Raw genomic sequence first — 18,866 nt, forward strand, 5'->3', positions numbered from 1 at the left:
TGTTTACTGTTACAGATCCTGTAGATAGATGTAGGTGTCACTTTTAAATGTCGTAGGTTCATTTTGAGGCTTTTGTTTTGAAAGTCCTTACCTGCAGTTTACTGTTATGGTCCCAGATTTGTTTAAGGTATAATCCTTAATATAACAGGCAGGTTAGTTGGTTACCCCAAATCACATTTGATTACATAACAATTTGTACACCCTCAAGTCTGAGATTATTCTTCTAAAATAATCATCAGAAATATTATAATGTTTTGCAGGAAGAAAGATAAGAGGGATTTTATTACAAAAATACTCAAACAACTTTTTTAAAACCTATTTTGGCCTTTAACAAGAATGAACAACAATAAATGGAGATAGATTTAGAGCTTGAAACAAATGTATATATTTTTTAATTTGAGTATGTGTTTAAGAGTCAGATATGTTTGAAAGGAGCTGGTTGAGACCAAAACAGTTTAAAGGAAAGTGAATATTATGAAATCTATGAATTTACGTCCATCTGCTTGAAAACTAAACATGATTCTGATTGAATACTAATGCTACTCTCTGTTTGATGTGTAAATTTAGGGACTTGTTTCCCAACACTTTAGAATTAGAATTTCCCAGGCCATAAGATGTCTTCAGTAGTGTTTTGCCTTCTGCATCACTTCCAGTATCATCTCCTGTGAACACTTTTGCAAGGATATGCAATTTGTAATGTACAATTACAGAATTTCCTACGTGGAAATACTGCCTATAAATAGCATTAAAACAGGTCTAGATTGTACAGGAAATCGTATGGATTGCGACTTTAAAATCAGCCTATTTTTAAGTGACTTTCTGAGTGCGTGTAGTTAAACCTCATGACACCACGCTTGGCTTGTAAAAGAGAACATCACTCCCGGCTGTCATCCTTTCTCGAGGTTTAGATTTCCCTTCCTGTCCCAATACTGACAACACGAGATAATTGGTCCTCTTGTTCCAGGAGACCAATGACATTCCTGCGAGCAGTCGGAGAACATGAAACAGATTTTGCTTTCCGTCTGGCATATAACCAAACACACAGTTCTCTAATGGCATTGAAGTTGACACGCATCAGCAGCTGAGCCTGTGACAGGAAACAAACCTTTCAAACAACAGAAATGAAGGTGGATTCGGATTCGGATGTCGTGCTGCCTGCGTCCTTAAAACTTTTTCATGTGGCCGCACGGGCTCATTACTGTGTGAACGTAGATGAATTTTCAGGGTAGGTTGTCTGAGGGTAAATATACAGTATGTGACTTTATTTCTAATAGGCTCTGTATTTCCACTGCAGGTGGTAATGAGGTGGATTCTTTTTTTCCATTCAGGTTAAGATGCTTGACACAGAGGTTTCTGTTCAAATTCAAAGACATGAATGGAAAAGGGAAATGAGAATCGGGGAGAGCGAGGAGGAATCGTGCCTGTGTGCAGGATTAGTATGTTAGTGATGAGACAGGCAGGCAGCTACAATTGACAACTCAGATATGCTTTAAGTATATTTACTCTGTATGTGACGGCTGTGTGACGTCACATTGGGTCAAAAATAGAAGAGGGAAAAGTCAATGATCAACAATGTTCCAATTTAGATGAAATGAAAAAGAGTTTGGACTCGAAGATGGATTTAGATTTCTCTCTGGTTTCAGAGTAGAGACTTAAAACCAAAAAAAGGATATAAAAAAGTTGAGTGAATATTGAATTTGCATTCAGCTGGGTGAGTAAATAAGCAGCTGTTTGCTAACAGGTTTGCTAATAATGAAAAAGAAGAAAGAAAATCTGTTATTGCAAGTTTAGGTAAATTTTAAGCAAAGTTCCGACCAATAATTATGAAGAGAATTCAAATCAGTGAGTATTTACATTGATTAGTGTTACTTTATCAGATTATTCTCAGTGGAGGACATCTTAAAGTCTCTCGTTTTACGTGTTTGAAGCATCTTACAAGTAAAGAAAATGGAGATAATGCTACAGGCGTTACTTTCACCTCACTCGTCTTAGTGTCCTCACTTCAGATCAGATGTGATCTGTGTGTCTGCTGTGGAGTCTTATTTCACTCTGCCACTAGGGAACAGAAGATTCTGTGCATTAAAAAAAAAAACAGTAACTTTTTTTTTTCTCTGATCACATACAACTTGTGGTATTTTTAGAGCCAACATTTTGTTCTACATTTTGTGGAGCAGTAGGGGTGTGTAGTGGTGGGTGGCAGTAATGGACTGATGCTGCGTCTGCACTAATGGAAATGAAAGAAGAAAAAGATGGAGTGAAAGCCGCTCCTCAAGTTTCATTTATACTCAAAATAAAAAAATAAAAAAATAAAATAAGGAGTGGTCTCATCTTACCTTTTATTTTTTTTGTATTATCTCATTTCCTTCTGTCTGGCTTATTTATAGAAGCTCTTCATACATTGATACATATTGAGTTGCATTGGTGCACAGTGGACAGCCCAAACATTTTTCACTCTGTTCTTCTGTCAGTGTGTGAGCATTTTTAAAAAAATATTATGGTAATTAACAGTTACACTCTTGCTTCTAAAAGCACCTCAGGAGCAAACTCCTCCTCCTCCTCCTCCCTGCCTCGTTACACTCCACCCAGCTCTTCACCTACATCCTTTGTTGTTTTTGCTGTCTTAGTTAATGTAGGAATCAGGAGCTTGCAAAGCTGTGACTCAGCCACAGCAAAGTCTTTTTGATTGGTTAGAAGGACGAGGCTCACTGCTACCAGGCTGTTCAGTGAGGCTTTGAACAGCGTGTCTCCACTTTCAGATATGTTTTATAAAATACTCCGATTAAAAAGTATTAGGACAAAGTTACAGCTTTAATGCAGGACTTTAGGTGTTTCCCTTTTCACATGTGGTCTCTTAAATTGGCATCAGACGATCAGGTGTATACAACACAACACTTCCAGGAGCATGTAGATGTGTACGTTCATAAGGGTAAAAATCCTTTATTGGATTGGCTGCGGTCAGAATTCTGACTGTGCTTATGCCTGTCAGCTATTCGCCTTCATCAGAGCTCAGTGGTGAAACATCACCGTGTGAGGATGCTTCCTCCGTGCTTTACTGGGCTGTTTCTGTCACACCGTGTATTTTTATATCAGAACATTATTCTGCTGTGTGAACACACACATCTGATTTGATCACTTTTCAGTATTGAATAACAGTATGGAGGCTCCGCCTTGAAAAGCAAGTGTTGGAAAATGACTCAGGTTTGGCTGCAGTGTAAGCATGTTGTGTTTTGTGTATGTAAACAGCTTTGTCAGATGATGTGTCAGTGCATACTGTATGTGGGTTAGACAGGCAGTCACATAGTGTAGAAGGAGGCCGTGTTGTTCTTCTGTCTTATATAATCGGCTGCCTGCCTGCCACCCAAACACATCTCCTCTGGATCCTGTTAGACAAGCTGAGTGTGGCAGCCACCCTGCAGTCTGCAGCTGGATTGTTTAAATGGGGCAAGTGGGAAATATGTGAGCCCCCCTCTCTCACAAGCAAAGCACCTATTAACCCCAATATTAGCCCGCCACGGGTCCCTGACTGGTGGGATGCCACGAGTATGAAAATAGCTCCCTGAAGTCTGACACTGACTAAAAAGGATGTTCTAGACAAGGTAGTTGATCATATTTGGGGGAGCTTTTATGATTGTATTCATTACAGGAAGTTGCTGAAAATGAGTTAGACAAGTATTTGGGTTATGTTTGGCTGACTGCAGAGCCTTATCACAAATTATTCTATTTGATCATTAAATTCATCAAGTTAAAAAAAAAAATATTTGTGGCTGAGAGACATTTTAATTAGATTTCACACCAGTTTTTAATGGCAGTGTTTCTGCTTAATCTGGGGGGGGGGGGGGGGGGGGGCGAAAGTGGCTGCAGACATCAAGAGTTGACTGATAATAAGATGTATGACTCATTTCTAATAAATGTTGTAAACAAATGAATTTAGAACTGAATCACTGATTTGTTTTTTTTCCTTTGGCTGATTGGCCAAGAAACAAGCTGAAAAGCCTGTCAAATGTAAACACAGTGTTCACTCTCATTTCAGTTTCAGAAAAAGATATGTGGCTCTTCAGCTGATAAACACTCCACTGTGTCCATCAGCTGTTAATGAACTTTCTTGTGTCCTAATCACTAATAAATGTAGACTAGACTAGTAATAAATAAAACTATGAACATGTACATCAAACAGTCAATGTACTGAGGAAATAAGTGTTAGATGGAGTTATGATAAAAATAATCTCCAGCTGTAGCCTCGGCTGATATGAGATGTTTTAATCTGAGGGTGCTGTAGGGCGCTGTATCAAAGTCAAGTAGTGTAGCTCTCACTTGAACAAAGAAGTCAGATTTCTCACATTGAAATTAGTGGGAATAGAGCAGCCAGCTTTGGGATTCATGCTGATTCATCTTCTACCATTTCAATTTCGGCTGTTAGAGCTTTAAGGTCCTGAAATCTGGACTCAGCGATCAGATATTGGAAGCTCAAACATGATCAATGAAAATCCTAGGTTTTTGAAAATCATATGGCGTTAGACGTTTGCTGTGTTTTTCAGTGGGGCTGTGATGGCGGCACAGTGTGGTTCAGTATGTGGCCTGATGCTAAAACGTGACATTGGTGGTTCTTTCAGAGTGAAATGCCAAGTAGGTCAGCGAGAACAGGGAGCCAGGACTTCTCAGTGGGAGAATGTCAATCACAGCAGGGGAGGGCTCTGATTGGATACCCAGCTTCCCCCATATCATGTCCCTGAAGGTCTCAAATATAAGGCCACATTACAAGCAAAAACCTTTGTCTCCTAAATGAGATTGGTGTCTCGCAGAGCACATTCTCTGCTCCTTTTGTAAAAGTGCAGCACCAAACAAAATCCTTCACAGTTTCAGATGAAAGACTTCAGACGTAGTCATACAAATATCTGATTATTTCCGTATTTCTGCAGAAAAGCTGCTTGTTCTCTCTGGTGATTCATTGCCTCTCGTTTTTGTGAAATCCCTGCTAACAAGCAACTCCTAATAAATCTCTCAATACACATGTTCATCCAAAGGGAGAAAATGCAAGCCAGCTTAGAGGAAAATTATTGAAAAATGGATCTAGAAAAAACAGAACTTTGCACCTCATTAGTCTGTGGCTCTGTTCATTTCATTCCCATTCATTTTCAGGGTACAGTGTTGTCAACGTTCAAACTCTTTAATACAAATATCTTGAAGCAGAAAAGAAACTCTTTACTACAGAAACCTGGCTAGCTGATGTTCAGTCCTGGCAGCAGAATATTTACTGTAAACAAAAAGATTACCCTAAAAACCATCAGGACAGCACCCTGTTTAAGTCCTGAATACTGTCTTCTGGTATATTCCTTTGAGACTGCATACAACCCCAACAACCTTTACCACTGAGGAAAGGTAACCAGTATGCAGCCTGAGTCACAGATGAGTCTATTAACATTTTTTAACAGCTCTGTCCGTCACCTTTCTATATTCTGGTGTCTGAACAGTAAGAAGACAATGTTCAAAGGGACTTTAGGACAAACATAAATATGAAACAATAAAAAGAAGAGGACAGAAATAAGATGTTCAGCCATTGGGATTAAGCAAATCTCTTTAAGTGTCAGTTAACAAAAATTACTATCACCCTTGTATCAAGGTTATGTGATGTCTTTATTTTGGCCTTTGACATTTCCAATAAATTGAAGGTTAGTGGAATTTTCTTTAAGCTCTTAAAAGGCCAGATAGTCCCCACATATTGTGGGGGACAGTCAACAGTCTCCTGTAATACAGTACAACTGCTCACTGAGGTTTTTTTTTTTTTTTTTTTTAAATCTGCTTTTCTGAAAACATCTATTATGATTTAATTAGTTACACACACAAAAAAAAAACAACTCCCATGAAATTTCTCCAGCTCAGCAGTGACGTCACCATCATCATAACCTGTTTCTCTCCTCTTATTATTTATCCTCGTCTTCATCTCTTTCTGTTCTTTTGGGATCCTGTTTAAAATAGAAGTGAGAAGCTTTGCTATTGTTGCAGTCGAGTCTGGACTATGGAGATAGACACGTCTATTCCCATAGCTCATCACTCAGCCTGGCCTGTCTGTCAAAGCTAGTGACATTTAACCAATGCCAAGCTAGTGCTGGGCTTGGACTTCTGGGAAATGGTGTTCATTAGAGGCTGCTAAAAATGGAAATATTGAATAAACAACAATATTTAATGGATTTTTTTTTTTTTAAGTTAACGATTTCAAATGGAGCAAACCGTGTGACACAATGCCGAGCATGGTTACGGTGCTCAGCTGTAGGTCATGTATGGATTTTTAGGAATAAAAGTATTATTACAGATTCAGTGGAAAGGTTTTCCTTCTTCTGGCAGAACATGAATTCTGGTTTCTCTTCACCTCTCTATCAGAGGTCTGTGACTTTGGTGGAGAGTTAAGACTGTTCAGCAGAGAATCGTAAAGACTGGAGGATGTGTGTGTGTGTGTGTGTGGGGGGGCCCATATGGCTCTGGCACGTCTGTGTTTCTGTTGGCAAGGGAGGGCTTCTGTAGTGAAGCTCAGGAATGAACATCAACATACTGAACGTAGACATGGACAGACCAGCATGAACAAGTGACGATACATACTGTGCTGCTCCATGCAGTCACTCTGACTCCCCCCTCCTCCATCACCCTTACCGCTACAAGCCCTGGAAAGAGGAGTGTTTCAGTGTGCCACTTACTGCTCCTCAGCTCTACACTGAATGCTGTATTTTTCTTTCTTTTTTCCTGATGCTCTTTATATTCGTGTGTATGTTTGATTCATTTCCTGTGCTACAGTTTTCCGTTTTATTAGTAATTGAGTAATTCCACAAATAAACAGAAATATATCAGAATGGTGCCCACATTACACCAATCACACACAACACTGACTGATTGTGTCGTGTTCTTATGCTCGAAGGGGAGGAAGTAAGCTGCTCCTGTGGGCTGGTGTAAGATAAATGGCTGTAGGCAGGGAGAGCTGCATGGCTTTCAATAGAGCTTCTTTACAGTAATAAAGCTGTGATATACCAGTTTGTTCTTACATCGTTCTGTTTGTCAACATGTGAATCTGTTTGGTAATTTGCTAAAACAGCTGCATCAGCTTGAAGTCACGTGACTCTGTCCAGACGCTGTGAAACCTCTCAGAGAGGATGCTGTGGTGGATGCTTGGCTGTGTGGACTTTCCTTTTCCCTTTACCAAGTAGTGTAGGTGAAGAACACCGTGATTAAAAAGTTATTTTCTATAGGGGCCCTATCATACTGACAGTTTTTGCCTTAGAAACGGTATAGGACCTAGGGCCCTTTTTACCTTGGGACAGTTTGAGGATCTGTGGCAGATATAATTGCCCTGTATGCACTGTGTATGTACCCTCTTTCCTGTGTATTTACTTTGTAGTAATTACATTAAACACAAATAGGAATATGTGCCCTGTGACAACAATACACTGTATGTTATGAACATGGTAACAAGATCATGTAATAATGCAGGACCCTCCTTTAATGCTGCAAACATTCCCTGACAGAGTTCATCACAGTAATTTAAAATAAGTGACATGCAGTGAACCTTGGGCTTTTGGGATTTTGGGCTCTCTGGGCATTGTCTGCCTCTGAGGGGTAATAAGTACTAACATTTTTACACAGCTCATCTTCTTTGTGTGTAAAATTCCTCAAATTAAAGCTGAAAGTCAGCACTTTAATCTCATAATCATCTTGAATTTCCAGTCCTCTGTGCTGGACCTCAGAGCCAGCTGTCCTAATAGTTTTACAGACTGCACTGCAGTGTGTATAAATAAATCAAGATGGAAGAGTGGACTTTATTTAATGTTTTGGTGATTCAGGTCAGACTGTCTCCTGTGCCCTGTGGCATCTGGTCACCCCAGAGATAGCATTTCCGTGTGTACACTGTAACTCCATATGGTGAAATGTGCCAATATGTTAACATGAAGCACCAGAGCCAAGGATCATATGTGCTGTGTCCTGATTCATTCTGTTTAATCAACAGCACACTGAAAAATTGTATTGTTTTTTTAGTAAGTACTGACTTTTTAAATGTGCTTAATTTTGTCACTTGTCTAGCATGCACTAGCATGCATACATAAAATCCACTTTGTTATAATGTGCTCTGGTGATACAGCTGTGCACGTGTCTATGACTTTTCATGACTTCATTGCTGCTGTCATGAAGTTAGTTGATAACCCAGTCACACAAAAGCTAGCATGTGACAATCCAGTGTTACTGCAAAGACGTCAGAGTGATGGAAACTGTTTATTAAATATAACTATGGTCAAAATCTAGGATCTCAGCCTCAGAGACAAAAAAAACAAAACAAAACCTTGCTCTAACTATCTGTCTCAGTCTCTAACAGTCTCTTTCCTTTTGTTGCAGAAACCTGTTAGACATGGACACCTTCTCGAAGTCAGATCCAGGTAACTGCTGCCACCTTCACATTCGTCCTTTTTAATCAAATTCAGTGTTCATGTCTGTAAATTCAGCTCTGATTTCACATCCTCCGCCTACCTTTTTACTCTGCGCAACACGTTAGTCCAACTGGATGAGTTCATTCAGCTTCATGCCTGCATTATTAAATCACTCCTTCATGCACCTTATCAGCACTCGTCAAGCGTCAGTGAGCAGTAACACAGCGAGCGTCTCCCAGAGCTTTAACAGAGACAGCACAGCGTCCCAAGGTAGAGCTGGAAAAGACTTTCAATCAAGTTTCTTCCCAATTAGGGCAACTAATCACTGGAGCCTGATTGACAGTTAATGATTACTGGCCACGCACACACACACACACACACACATGCACAGTATGGAAAAACAGTAACCTTTAGGAGCAGCAGTGAGCGGGGGGGAGAGGAAGAAAACAAGGGGAGGAGAATGGCAGAGAACAAGTGATTCAGAGAAAGAAAACATGATTTGCAATTAACAGTGAATGACAGAAAATAAATCACTTGGCTTTCAGAAAAGGTTTCGGCTTAACTGGCGAGACAGGGAGAGCCAGAGATTTGCATCTTCCTCTGCTGTGATAATACAGGAGTTAGCTGTACCTTTGGACCACACCAGTGTTATAGCTTATTGTAATCTATTTAATACATATGAACATAATTTTATCTAATTGTATTATATTGTACTTTTCATTACTGATTGTATTTTTTTTTTAAACTGGGCTGTTTGTTGTTAGTTTGAGGAGGATGATGATGAAATAAGAACATGACTAAATATATTTTTTGTCAATCTATAAAAACTAAATGAAAATTTCTAATTACAGGCCTAATTACAGTCAATTACAGTAAATGACCTAATTAGAGTTTAAATGTAAAGTGTGTCTATGGGACCACACACTGCTCCAAACTTGATCTAATCCAATGTTTTAGCTTCTCCTCTCAATGATAAGAAGTAAAGAGAACCTTTACCTTTAACCCTGCACTAAAAGAGAACAGTACCTGTAACCATGGTAACTGGAAGCAACAAAGATGACAGCTGTAGCTTCACAATCATTATGAGACAGAAATTTTAATGTACATGACACAATGAGACTAGAATTGCTGTACCTTTTGCTTGACGTTTATGTGTGTATTTGTCAGCAGTGTGTCCATGCAGGCCTGTTGGATTGTGTTTTCCACAGTGACTGTGCTTCTCTGTAGCACAGATGAAGGAGCCTCAGATCTCAGTGTCAAAGCACAAACAGTGCGATCACCAAAAAGAGAAGAAATTCTCTTTGAACATTAGTGGTACACTACAACCTGACAAAACCCATGTGAGCTTGTGTTGCCTTTGTGCTTAACACAACAAAATGTCTAAGTCCCCCTTAGGCAGAGGTGCTCTGTGTACTCTATGCTATTGTGTAACACGGTTGGTTCTGCAGTGGGAAATCTGTTTCAGCTTTATGGTACAAGAATCCTCTATAAGTACAGAAAGAGCTATGAGATGAGACACTTTCTGAGGTCCCTGCGGGGGATGAAGACCTTAAAGTGACACTTCTAACAGTTTGGGCTGTATTTCATCAATCTACACAGTCTAAAGCTCATGGTGCAAGTGCATGTAGGTTGTGTCCAAATCTGCTTTTGCTAGTTTAACAGCAGAAAAAAAGTTCTCAGCACCACCTAGCTTTAAAAGTCAGGTGCACCTGCAGCTTGGCAGATTGGCTCATAATGGCAGATTTGCCAGGCAGTAATAATCTTTTGCATGTTTGTGAGCCGCTTCATGTCCCTGTGTGTGTGACAAGCAGAGTGTACACATGCACCCACCTGTGTAGTCGCATTTTACTATCCTGACAATGCATCTTAAAAAAAATAACAGTGAACTACTGGACCGTTGACTTCAGACCAGGTTTGTGTTGATCATTTGAGTCCCTTTCTGCTTCCTCAAGATAGCAATGCACCAACCATGTGCCTGACCACAGCTCATTTATAGACAAACACGCCCATGGGTTTTCAGATGGGTACCGGAATACTAACAACTGCTTTGGTCTAAACTGGCAAAGACACTTGAGTTGTGCTTGGTGTGGCCAGGTGAAAGATAAGGCCCTTTAAGTCTAATACGGGAATCAGACAGCAAAGGGTTTCTGGGAAATGTAGTGTTAACATTAAGCAGAAGTTGCACTTTCAGTATCACTGGCACAAGATCTGCAGGACCTCAGGAATTCCTCAGAAACGTTAAATGTTTAAACTGCGCATGTCCCATATTTTGGTCAGCCACTGGTCAAATAGTGAACACGTCTGTTCATTTGTACTTTTACTGTTTTCAATTACATTTGCATATGAAGTTTCATTTGAAAATAGTTTTCTACCTTTACTGAGCAGTTAATAGTGAGAGGGCAGACAAGAAACCAAGGGGAGAGAAAGATATGACACGCAACAAAGGTTATATTCATGCTGTAATCATCAGGTCACCAGGGAGCTCATAACAACACAACTGACCAAGAGAAGAAGACTAAGAGCACAGCCATGACAACAGCTTTGGGAGGACGTAGATAGGCTCAGTGTTGCTTTGAGCTAAATGCTAACATCAGCATGCTAACATCCTCAGAATGACAATACCAACATGCTGATGGTTAGATGTTTACCATATTCTCCATCTTAGTAAGCATGTTAGTATGCTGACATCTGCTAATCAGCATTAAACACAAAGTACAGCTGATGATGATGGGACTGTCATTGGTTTCTCTGGTATTTGGTCATAAACCAATGTATGAGACAAATTCAAATTTTGACCTAATGATGCGTTAGAGAAACATGAATTCCTTTTCAACAGTTGATGAGACGTTTTATTAAAAACCAAAAATGTGAACCTGTTGCTGCAGCTAGATGAAAAGTCAGGAGATCACCACAGTCTGTGGATGACGAATGACTCCCCTTTACAAAAACAGACACTTTAAGGCCACTTTTGTTTTGCTTTCCTCGTGCATCGAGTATTGCACAACTGACGTGCAATTAATCTAATAACCACAGGTCTCCTGAGGGTTTTCCAGGTTGGTCACCTAGCCTTGCATAGTCAAAACTGGCTGAAACGTGCTAAATCAGACATTTAAATTTGTGTCTATCTGCTCTGATTGGCTGAACACTCCTTAATTAGGATAAGTATAATTAGGTTAAGGGTCCCCCCAGGGACAGTAATACAGTTAGAACCACTGCCTCAAGTGGATGTAACACTCCCACAAGAAAAATCTATACTTTTGTTTCCAGCTTTACTTGATGTAACATCTCACAAGACATCACACTTAAGACAACAATCAGTAATTATCAGAAAGCTCCCATGAAGCCCCAAACCTCAGGTAAACTGTCTGACTTTGTAAAATGTTGCTTCATCTGCAAGAACAAAAATGTAAATGTGATCTGGGATAAACTGTTCTGAACATGGATCTCATTAATCATATCAGAGAGTTTTCTAGAATTAAACAGTGACAGGCAGGCAGAAAGGAGATTTTCTACTGTGGATGTCAGTGAGGATTAAGGATGTTTAAATGAAAGATTCTGACAGTTATCTGGTTTATGTCCTACCTCTCTACTCGGTTTTAGGATTACCATCATCTTTGAATATCATTTTATAGATGTTAGTGTTAAAAGAACCTTGCCGGTGAAGCAGCTCCAGATAATAATGTGGCAGATTATGTAGAACTATCCATAATCAATAATCGGCTGCAAAATAAGAAAATCAGATTGTGTGTGATAGAAAGTGAAGGATCAGAGAGAAATAGAGATGCAGATTTTGGACAGAATATGCTTCTGGGTTTACCTACTGTTAGGAAGCACAGTTAAAAACGATCGCACGCACGCACGCACGCCCCACACAGTCATCAGTCAGCAGGCCAGGGGTCCATCACCAGACATGAGTCTTTCTTCCTGGGTGAGGCGGAGGTGGAGAGCCATGATGGAGGGTAATGATTGTTTCAGAGAGGTCTTGCACTTCAAAGCCGTCCTCCCCACCGGGGGGAAAGAGGGAAGCTGGACTCGCTGTGGCTACAATGCCCCCTCAGCTCTTTCATGTCCCCGCTTAGAGCCCTCTGTCGGACCCAGGCGTCCGGCCACAACAGGATGGGGTCAATACCTGCAGATAATGCCACACGGCCTTGACAGCTACTGATAAATGACAAAGTCAATTCACCCAGTAGATCCATGCCTGTAGATAACTGACTCAGTTTAGAGCTGGAGTCAAGAAATGGTAATAATCTATATTGATTCTCTACAGATCGACTGATCGGTGGCTAACTGTGTGTTAGAGGTCACATGCTGTCTGATTGGCTGCAAATGGACAAGTGGTTCCTCATCCATATTTGACATATACTCAGCCTAAATTGGCATTTTATAACTTTGAAAGTGGCTCCACTCATTATAACAAGGAAAAGGACTTCATCCAAAGCACATGGTGAAGCATTATAAATACATAGAACCCATTAGCAGTAAAGATGCACTTTATATAGCAGACTGTTTCAGAGAAACATGAAATTTCATTCAATGTTTAATGTCATGTTATTAAACACTTATCATTAATGTAAGACTAATTAACATGCACTCACAATTCACGCCACTAATGGTAACTTAATGTAAAGTCAGCAGATGTAGAAATACCTCCAGTGTCTTCAACTTAAAGCTGCAATAATCAATATTTTAATAATAGTAATGGATCAAATATGTACTGTGGAAGGAATCGCTTGTAGTGACGAACCATGGGAAGAGTTTCCTTTGGCTTGATGGAGCACTGAAGATCTGTGAGCTCGTTACTCTATGGCTATGGCCTGTAACTGTTTGTCTTATTAACCTCGTTTCCAGCTGCTCAATAAAAAAAAAGCTCTGATAAAAACACTGTAAGCTACCTGCCCATCACACACACACACACACATAGTTAGAGACTGGTTGGTGAACACAGTGGAGAATTTAGCAGCTTAGAGATGGATTATTGCCTCAAGGAGATGTTGGAGACCAAAAAAGAGCTAAAAAGATAGTGATTATTACCTGTTACATCTATCACATGAACAGAAAACATGTCTCCAAATAAATGTTAATGTTGCTCTTGATAAGATAATAATACCACATGTAGCTTGTCCTGCTGAAAGAAATTCAATAAATTCTGTGCTAACTCATTCAGTCAGTGCACCTGTCTGTTAGCCTGAATGGCTTCATCGCCTGTTGAGTGAGGTTTTGGCCACTGACAGTTGTTTCTTTACAGGTTGGGTTTAAAATCTTCCTTAGCAAGATCCAGAAAAATGTGGCCAGAAAGACTGGCTGATGAAAAACAAAGAACTCTGAAATCTCCTTATTTCCTTTGTTGACCTGAAAAAAGTTGAAATCATTAATAGATGGTTTCGTAGCATGTTAGCAACGTTGTCATTCATTTGTTCTGTTTTTGGCAACCTGTTGAATTTAAGTCTGTTACAGGGGTCAGGGTTGGGATTGCGCCTGAATCAGAATTTACCAAGCCAACCCTGATTTGATCATCTACAATAAACACTTTATGGCCTCTGCTGTGTTACAGTACAGCTCTGTTTACCTGCAGAGCAGCTGCACTAACAGTCCACATGAGTCTCATGTTTTCCCTTCAAGAAACCACGTAGCAAAAACATCACTTTTCCACACAGTCAGAGGAATAAATGTATGAGTGCGGGTCATAGTACAGTTATGAAAGTCTTGTGCAGAATGGAGCATCTTGTCCGACAGCGCAAGGTTCAATGTTCCAGGTTCAAGGTCTTTATTTGTCAAATGCACAACAGTTACAGACATGGCAGTATGTGCTGGCAATGAAATCCTCCAGCTTCAAGCTCTTCCACCGGTGCTAACATGTCAGGATGTAATGACAAATTTACAAAATAGCTAAAACAAAGGAGTGAAAAGTATCAAAGTCAATTAAATAGAAACATTGTCACCAGCAGTGACGGTGTTGACTTATCAGTGGCTTGTGCAGAGAATATCTGACCAGCAGTAGGTTATTGAGTGAGAGGTGCAGAGGTAGTGTAGGCGTATGTGTTGGTTGTTGGAGTGCGCATATGTGTGTGTCTTCTTGAGAAGGGGAGCGGGGTGAGTCTCAGGGCCTGTGGAAGGAAGCTGCTCTGTAACGTGGTGGCATGGGTCAGGTAGACGGCAGCAGAGAGGACAGTTTGTGGCTGTGGTCCCCTGATGATTCTCTGGGTTTTCCTCCCACACAGGTGGGCACAGATGTCCTCCAGAGCTGCCACTGCAGACCTGGTCTTGTGTTGTTGCTGTTCTCACTGCTCTGACTGTATCTCCAGTCAACTGACCTTGTCTGTCTGCTGCTTGGTGCTGAATGTTTTAGCTGAAAACAGCTGACTGTTCCTAGAAAAGATGGAGAGCTGAACGGCAGCGCTGGGTGATTACTCTGTTTGCAGCTGTGAGTGAGCTCCTTTCATGTTACTCACTGTCATTTGATCCGTTGTTAACATAAAAATATTGATTACTAGAAGTTAAGCCCTCCAACAGCCACTGCTGCAGCTTCTGTGCTGACCCCTCCTCCCAAACAGGAAACGCTCTGTATTCATTGTCTTTATTTTAATTGAGGTCACAATCACAGAGTACTGCATGTCAGCAACATTTGATAAATCAGCTGGGACTTATTATGAGCTCAACACTGTGCAAGAGGCCAACATGGCAATGAACTGCTGAGCTGTGGTCTGATGACTAGCATAAGATTCCCAGAGACTGAAGTTCTCAGGCAGCCTGTTAGTCCTCCTCTACAAGTCTGACTGAGCGGTGCCTCCCCTCCTTTACAAACATGGATGTAGATGAAATGATGTGCTATTACATTTTTGATAATGACCCAGAGGACACCCTGACGGTTGACTGTGCCCTCTATCTCGGAGAAAATAGCATCCTACTAAGCTATTCCTGCGCTGACTGTGGGAGACTGTGTTCACAGTCTGAGTGCACCGGGCTTCAGCTGTGCCTTCCTCTCTGTAGAAATGCCTCTGAGACCAGATTTTATTTCCAGCTATCATCTGCTCACATCCTTTTAAGTGGGCAGCGCTGATCAGGCAAAGCTCCCCCATGATAAGTTTCTCCTCACATCAATAATCCACCGCACAAATCTTTGCTTTCACACTTAGAAAGGCCCAAACCACTATCTGTTGACCGCTGCTTTGAAGTTTAGCCCAGAAATATAGAATCTCATCTTTTCAAAGTGCCCCTCTGTGACCTCTCCATATAACCCACTTTCTGAAACCATCTGTCTACACTTGCTTATCTCCTCTAGAACTCCTCAGTTAATTGACCTTTTTTTTTTTGGCCTGTGACACTGTGAAGTACAAAAGAACAATTTCCCCCACATAACCACAATGTACTTTAAAGAAAAGTTATCCCATTAAGCCATTTTACAAAAATCCCTGTAGTACCTTGTTATTTCCACTCCTCCCTTTTCCTCCTGATTTTATCTGGGTTTGAACTGTTCCCCTTCAGTGTCTGAGCAGACACTGTCCTCTGTATTATGATACAGGCACAGAAAGGAGTACATCTGAGAAATACCCCCAAATTATACACTGTTGCCCATAAAGTTGGAATATTTATCAGTTTTCAGACACAGTCCTCTTTTTATTCCTGTTTATACACATCAGTAATCACATTGGAAGAGCTCGACCAATAAATCCCATCTCTCTGAATGCTGTACACAAACTTTTTTACATTTTTACAGCTTCACATTTCTGATCCTCTTCAGTGTTCTGACTGCAGCAGGTTTTGGTTTTTGTCTGTGGACGTGATGTAGGTCTCAGACCCAGTGAGCAGTTCACTCAGTGCACTCGCTTGCATCATACAGTTAGAACTGCTTTTACATCTAAACCAATAAAATGACTTTGCATGAAAATTGGCTGTGAATTAAAATACATATTTTTTTATGTCATTATAATTTTTGTTTTTGTGCCATGAGAGATTTCAGATATGTGCAAATACAAAAGAGAACACAGGCAGTAAAAAAAAAAAAAACCCCAGAGGTCTCAGATCCAGATCTGGCACGAATCAAGAACTCCGAATGTGCTAAGTCAAACTGGAGACAGCCTGTACCATCTACCTTCTATCTCATACCTTGTACCTCATGCGATATCCTCGAACGTCCGTCTCCCCATAGTGCCAACCTGTTGACCGCAAACATCACACACACTGTAAATATTTCAGAAGTGCTGCCTCCATCTAGTAATGAACATGGCCTACATAGAGTGCATATGTTTGTGATCATGATGGATGTTCACAAACATATCCCTCCCCCCAACACACACACCTACACACACACACACTTACACACACTCACTTTGGCCCATAAATGCTTCACTTTCTCCCTTTCTACCGAATGGAGTCAGTTAGCCACCTGTCCCTTAACTCTTCCTCTCTGTTTTGGTATTTATTAATTTAGTTTGACCCTGTTTTTCTTTCCTCCTCCTTTCCTTTTTTTTCCTCTATGAAGAGGAGAGCGAAGAGAATCAGGATATCTGCCGGTCATCATGGCCTCTTGTCCCTCTCAAGCAGAAGCACCAACGATGCTTTCTCTGTGCTTCATGCCATTATCATGCACTGAAGGAGAGGAGAGAGAGGAGACAGGAGCAGGGGAGAGGAAAGAAGAGGGGGAGGGGGTGAGAGGAATCCAAAAAGACAAAAGGAGAGAATTATAGAGGAATTGAAAAGAGGTGAGGCATGGGCAGGCGTCAGATTAAATGAAAGGAGAGGAGTAGAAGTTGGAGAGAAGAGGACAGAAAAAGAGATGAGGAGAGAAGTGAGGAGAGGAGAACGGGTGGTTCTGTAATTTGTAATCCATCGATCTCAGTGTGACTGGTTGATCTTTTTCCAGACAGATCTGAAACCAAAAATAGATTCACAGTTTGCAGACTGCACAGGATTCTCACTATACTCACGAAAAAAAAAAAAAAACAAAACCCAAAAAACAAGAAAACAAAAAAAAAAACCAGCTCATTTTAGTTTGGGAGCAGCAGGAGGGTGACAACAGGAGGAGGAAGAGGAGCAGCTTTAATGGAAGTGCTGCACTGCTTTTAACCTTGAGATGGCCTGAGGAGTCCCTGAGTGTTTGGACAGCCAACTAACCTCTCAGCTGAAACACAACAGCACCAGGCTGAAAGCTCCTGTACTGTGTGTGTGTGTGTGAACTGAATGCTTTGTAATTATAACCTGTCTCCACCTTAACATGGTAATGGTAATCTGCTGACAAAGTTAGAATTTTTCGAGTTTCTGTTTCTGTAATTTTACTGTTGTATGTATAAAGTTTGCTGATTTTTGAAGTGAAAAAAAAAAAAAAAACTCCTGCAGCAAACAGACATCAAAAGCTTTAAATATTAATCCATCATTATGTTTTTGTTTCATGAACTTAGCAGCTATTCTTGATGAGTGTATGTAAATCACTTCTGATCTACCCTCAGATGTTGAGTGATGTTCAGGTCAGTCGTCCCTAAAGCTTCAGCTTATGTTTCTTGAAGTAGTTCATGGAGGATTTTGAGGTCTGCTCTGGATCATCATCCTGTTGTAGAAGTCAGCCTCTTTTCACTTTCAGTTTCTTGACTGGCTGCAGGACATTTACATCCAGGATTTGTTAATATTTAGCGGAATCTTTTTTTTCCCCCTCAATCAGTGCACTGTTTCCTGTGCTCCTGGCTGCCACATTACCCCAAATCATGATATTCCCTCCCTCATGGAGGTGGCCGACTGGTCTTTACGTCAAATGCTGCTGCTTTTTTTTTTTTCCTTCCAAACACACCTTGTGTGATTTTGGCCAAAGTTTCATCTGTCCATAGAATGTGTTGCAACAGTGCCTCTGTCTTATCCAGATGTTGCTCTGTAGACTTCAGATGTTGACTTTTGGGATGAGGTTGTAGGTCACAGTGGAACAAAGCACCACCACTGCTGTGTCAGCTAAACCTTCCTGTCGTTCCCCTGTTGGGGTTTTGCTTTGCCTTTCTGTCCAGCAGATGTGGAATTTTCTCTGAATCTTGCAGATAATGTCTTGACTTCCACGGTTCTTAACTTCTGTTTCTTGAATACATTTAGGAAATTTCAATTTGGAAACACTTTGATATCTTCAGCTGCTCTATAGGTATCTCTTTCATTTTCAGATCCTCAGTCACTTAGAGGAGCCAGTGGTGGCTGAGTGTTAATATAAAAGTTTTATTAAGTTCTGAGACTTGTAGAAAATAGAAGAGAGCCCAAACTTTTTTTATATGCCACGGCTGCCTCCACAACTTAGCACTGGATGTGAAAATTGTCAGGAACATAACCTGGGCATATCATCACCATTCTTGTCTGGATTGCACAGCAAAAAAATCATATCTCTCTTAAATATATATATATATATATATATATATATATATATATATATATATATATATATATGTACATTTTATAAATGTTTATGCTGTTTATGCAAATGTCTGAAATGATGGA

At 40.5% G+C, this 18,866-nt stretch overlaps 1 protein-coding gene across 3 annotated transcripts in view; it reads left to right on the forward strand.

Moving 5' to 3' along the window:
• The window catches only part of LOC121179841 (copine-9-like), a 129,176-nt gene that overhangs the window by 2,687 nt on the left and 107,623 nt on the right, over window positions 1-18,866 (forward strand). For all 3 annotated transcript variants that reach the window (XM_041034909.1, XM_041034908.1, XM_041034910.1), the window contains exon 2: window positions 8,371-8,411. In XM_041034909.1, the coding sequence (XP_040890843.1) occupies window positions 8,371-8,411 (41 nt within the window). The remainder of the gene's footprint in view (window positions 1-8,370; window positions 8,412-18,866) is intronic.

Source organism: Toxotes jaculatrix, chromosome 3, assembly GCF_017976425.1.
Source record: "Toxotes jaculatrix isolate fToxJac2 chromosome 3, fToxJac2.pri, whole genome shotgun sequence".
Classification (NCBI taxonomy): domain Eukaryota; kingdom Metazoa; phylum Chordata; class Actinopteri; family Toxotidae; genus Toxotes; species Toxotes jaculatrix.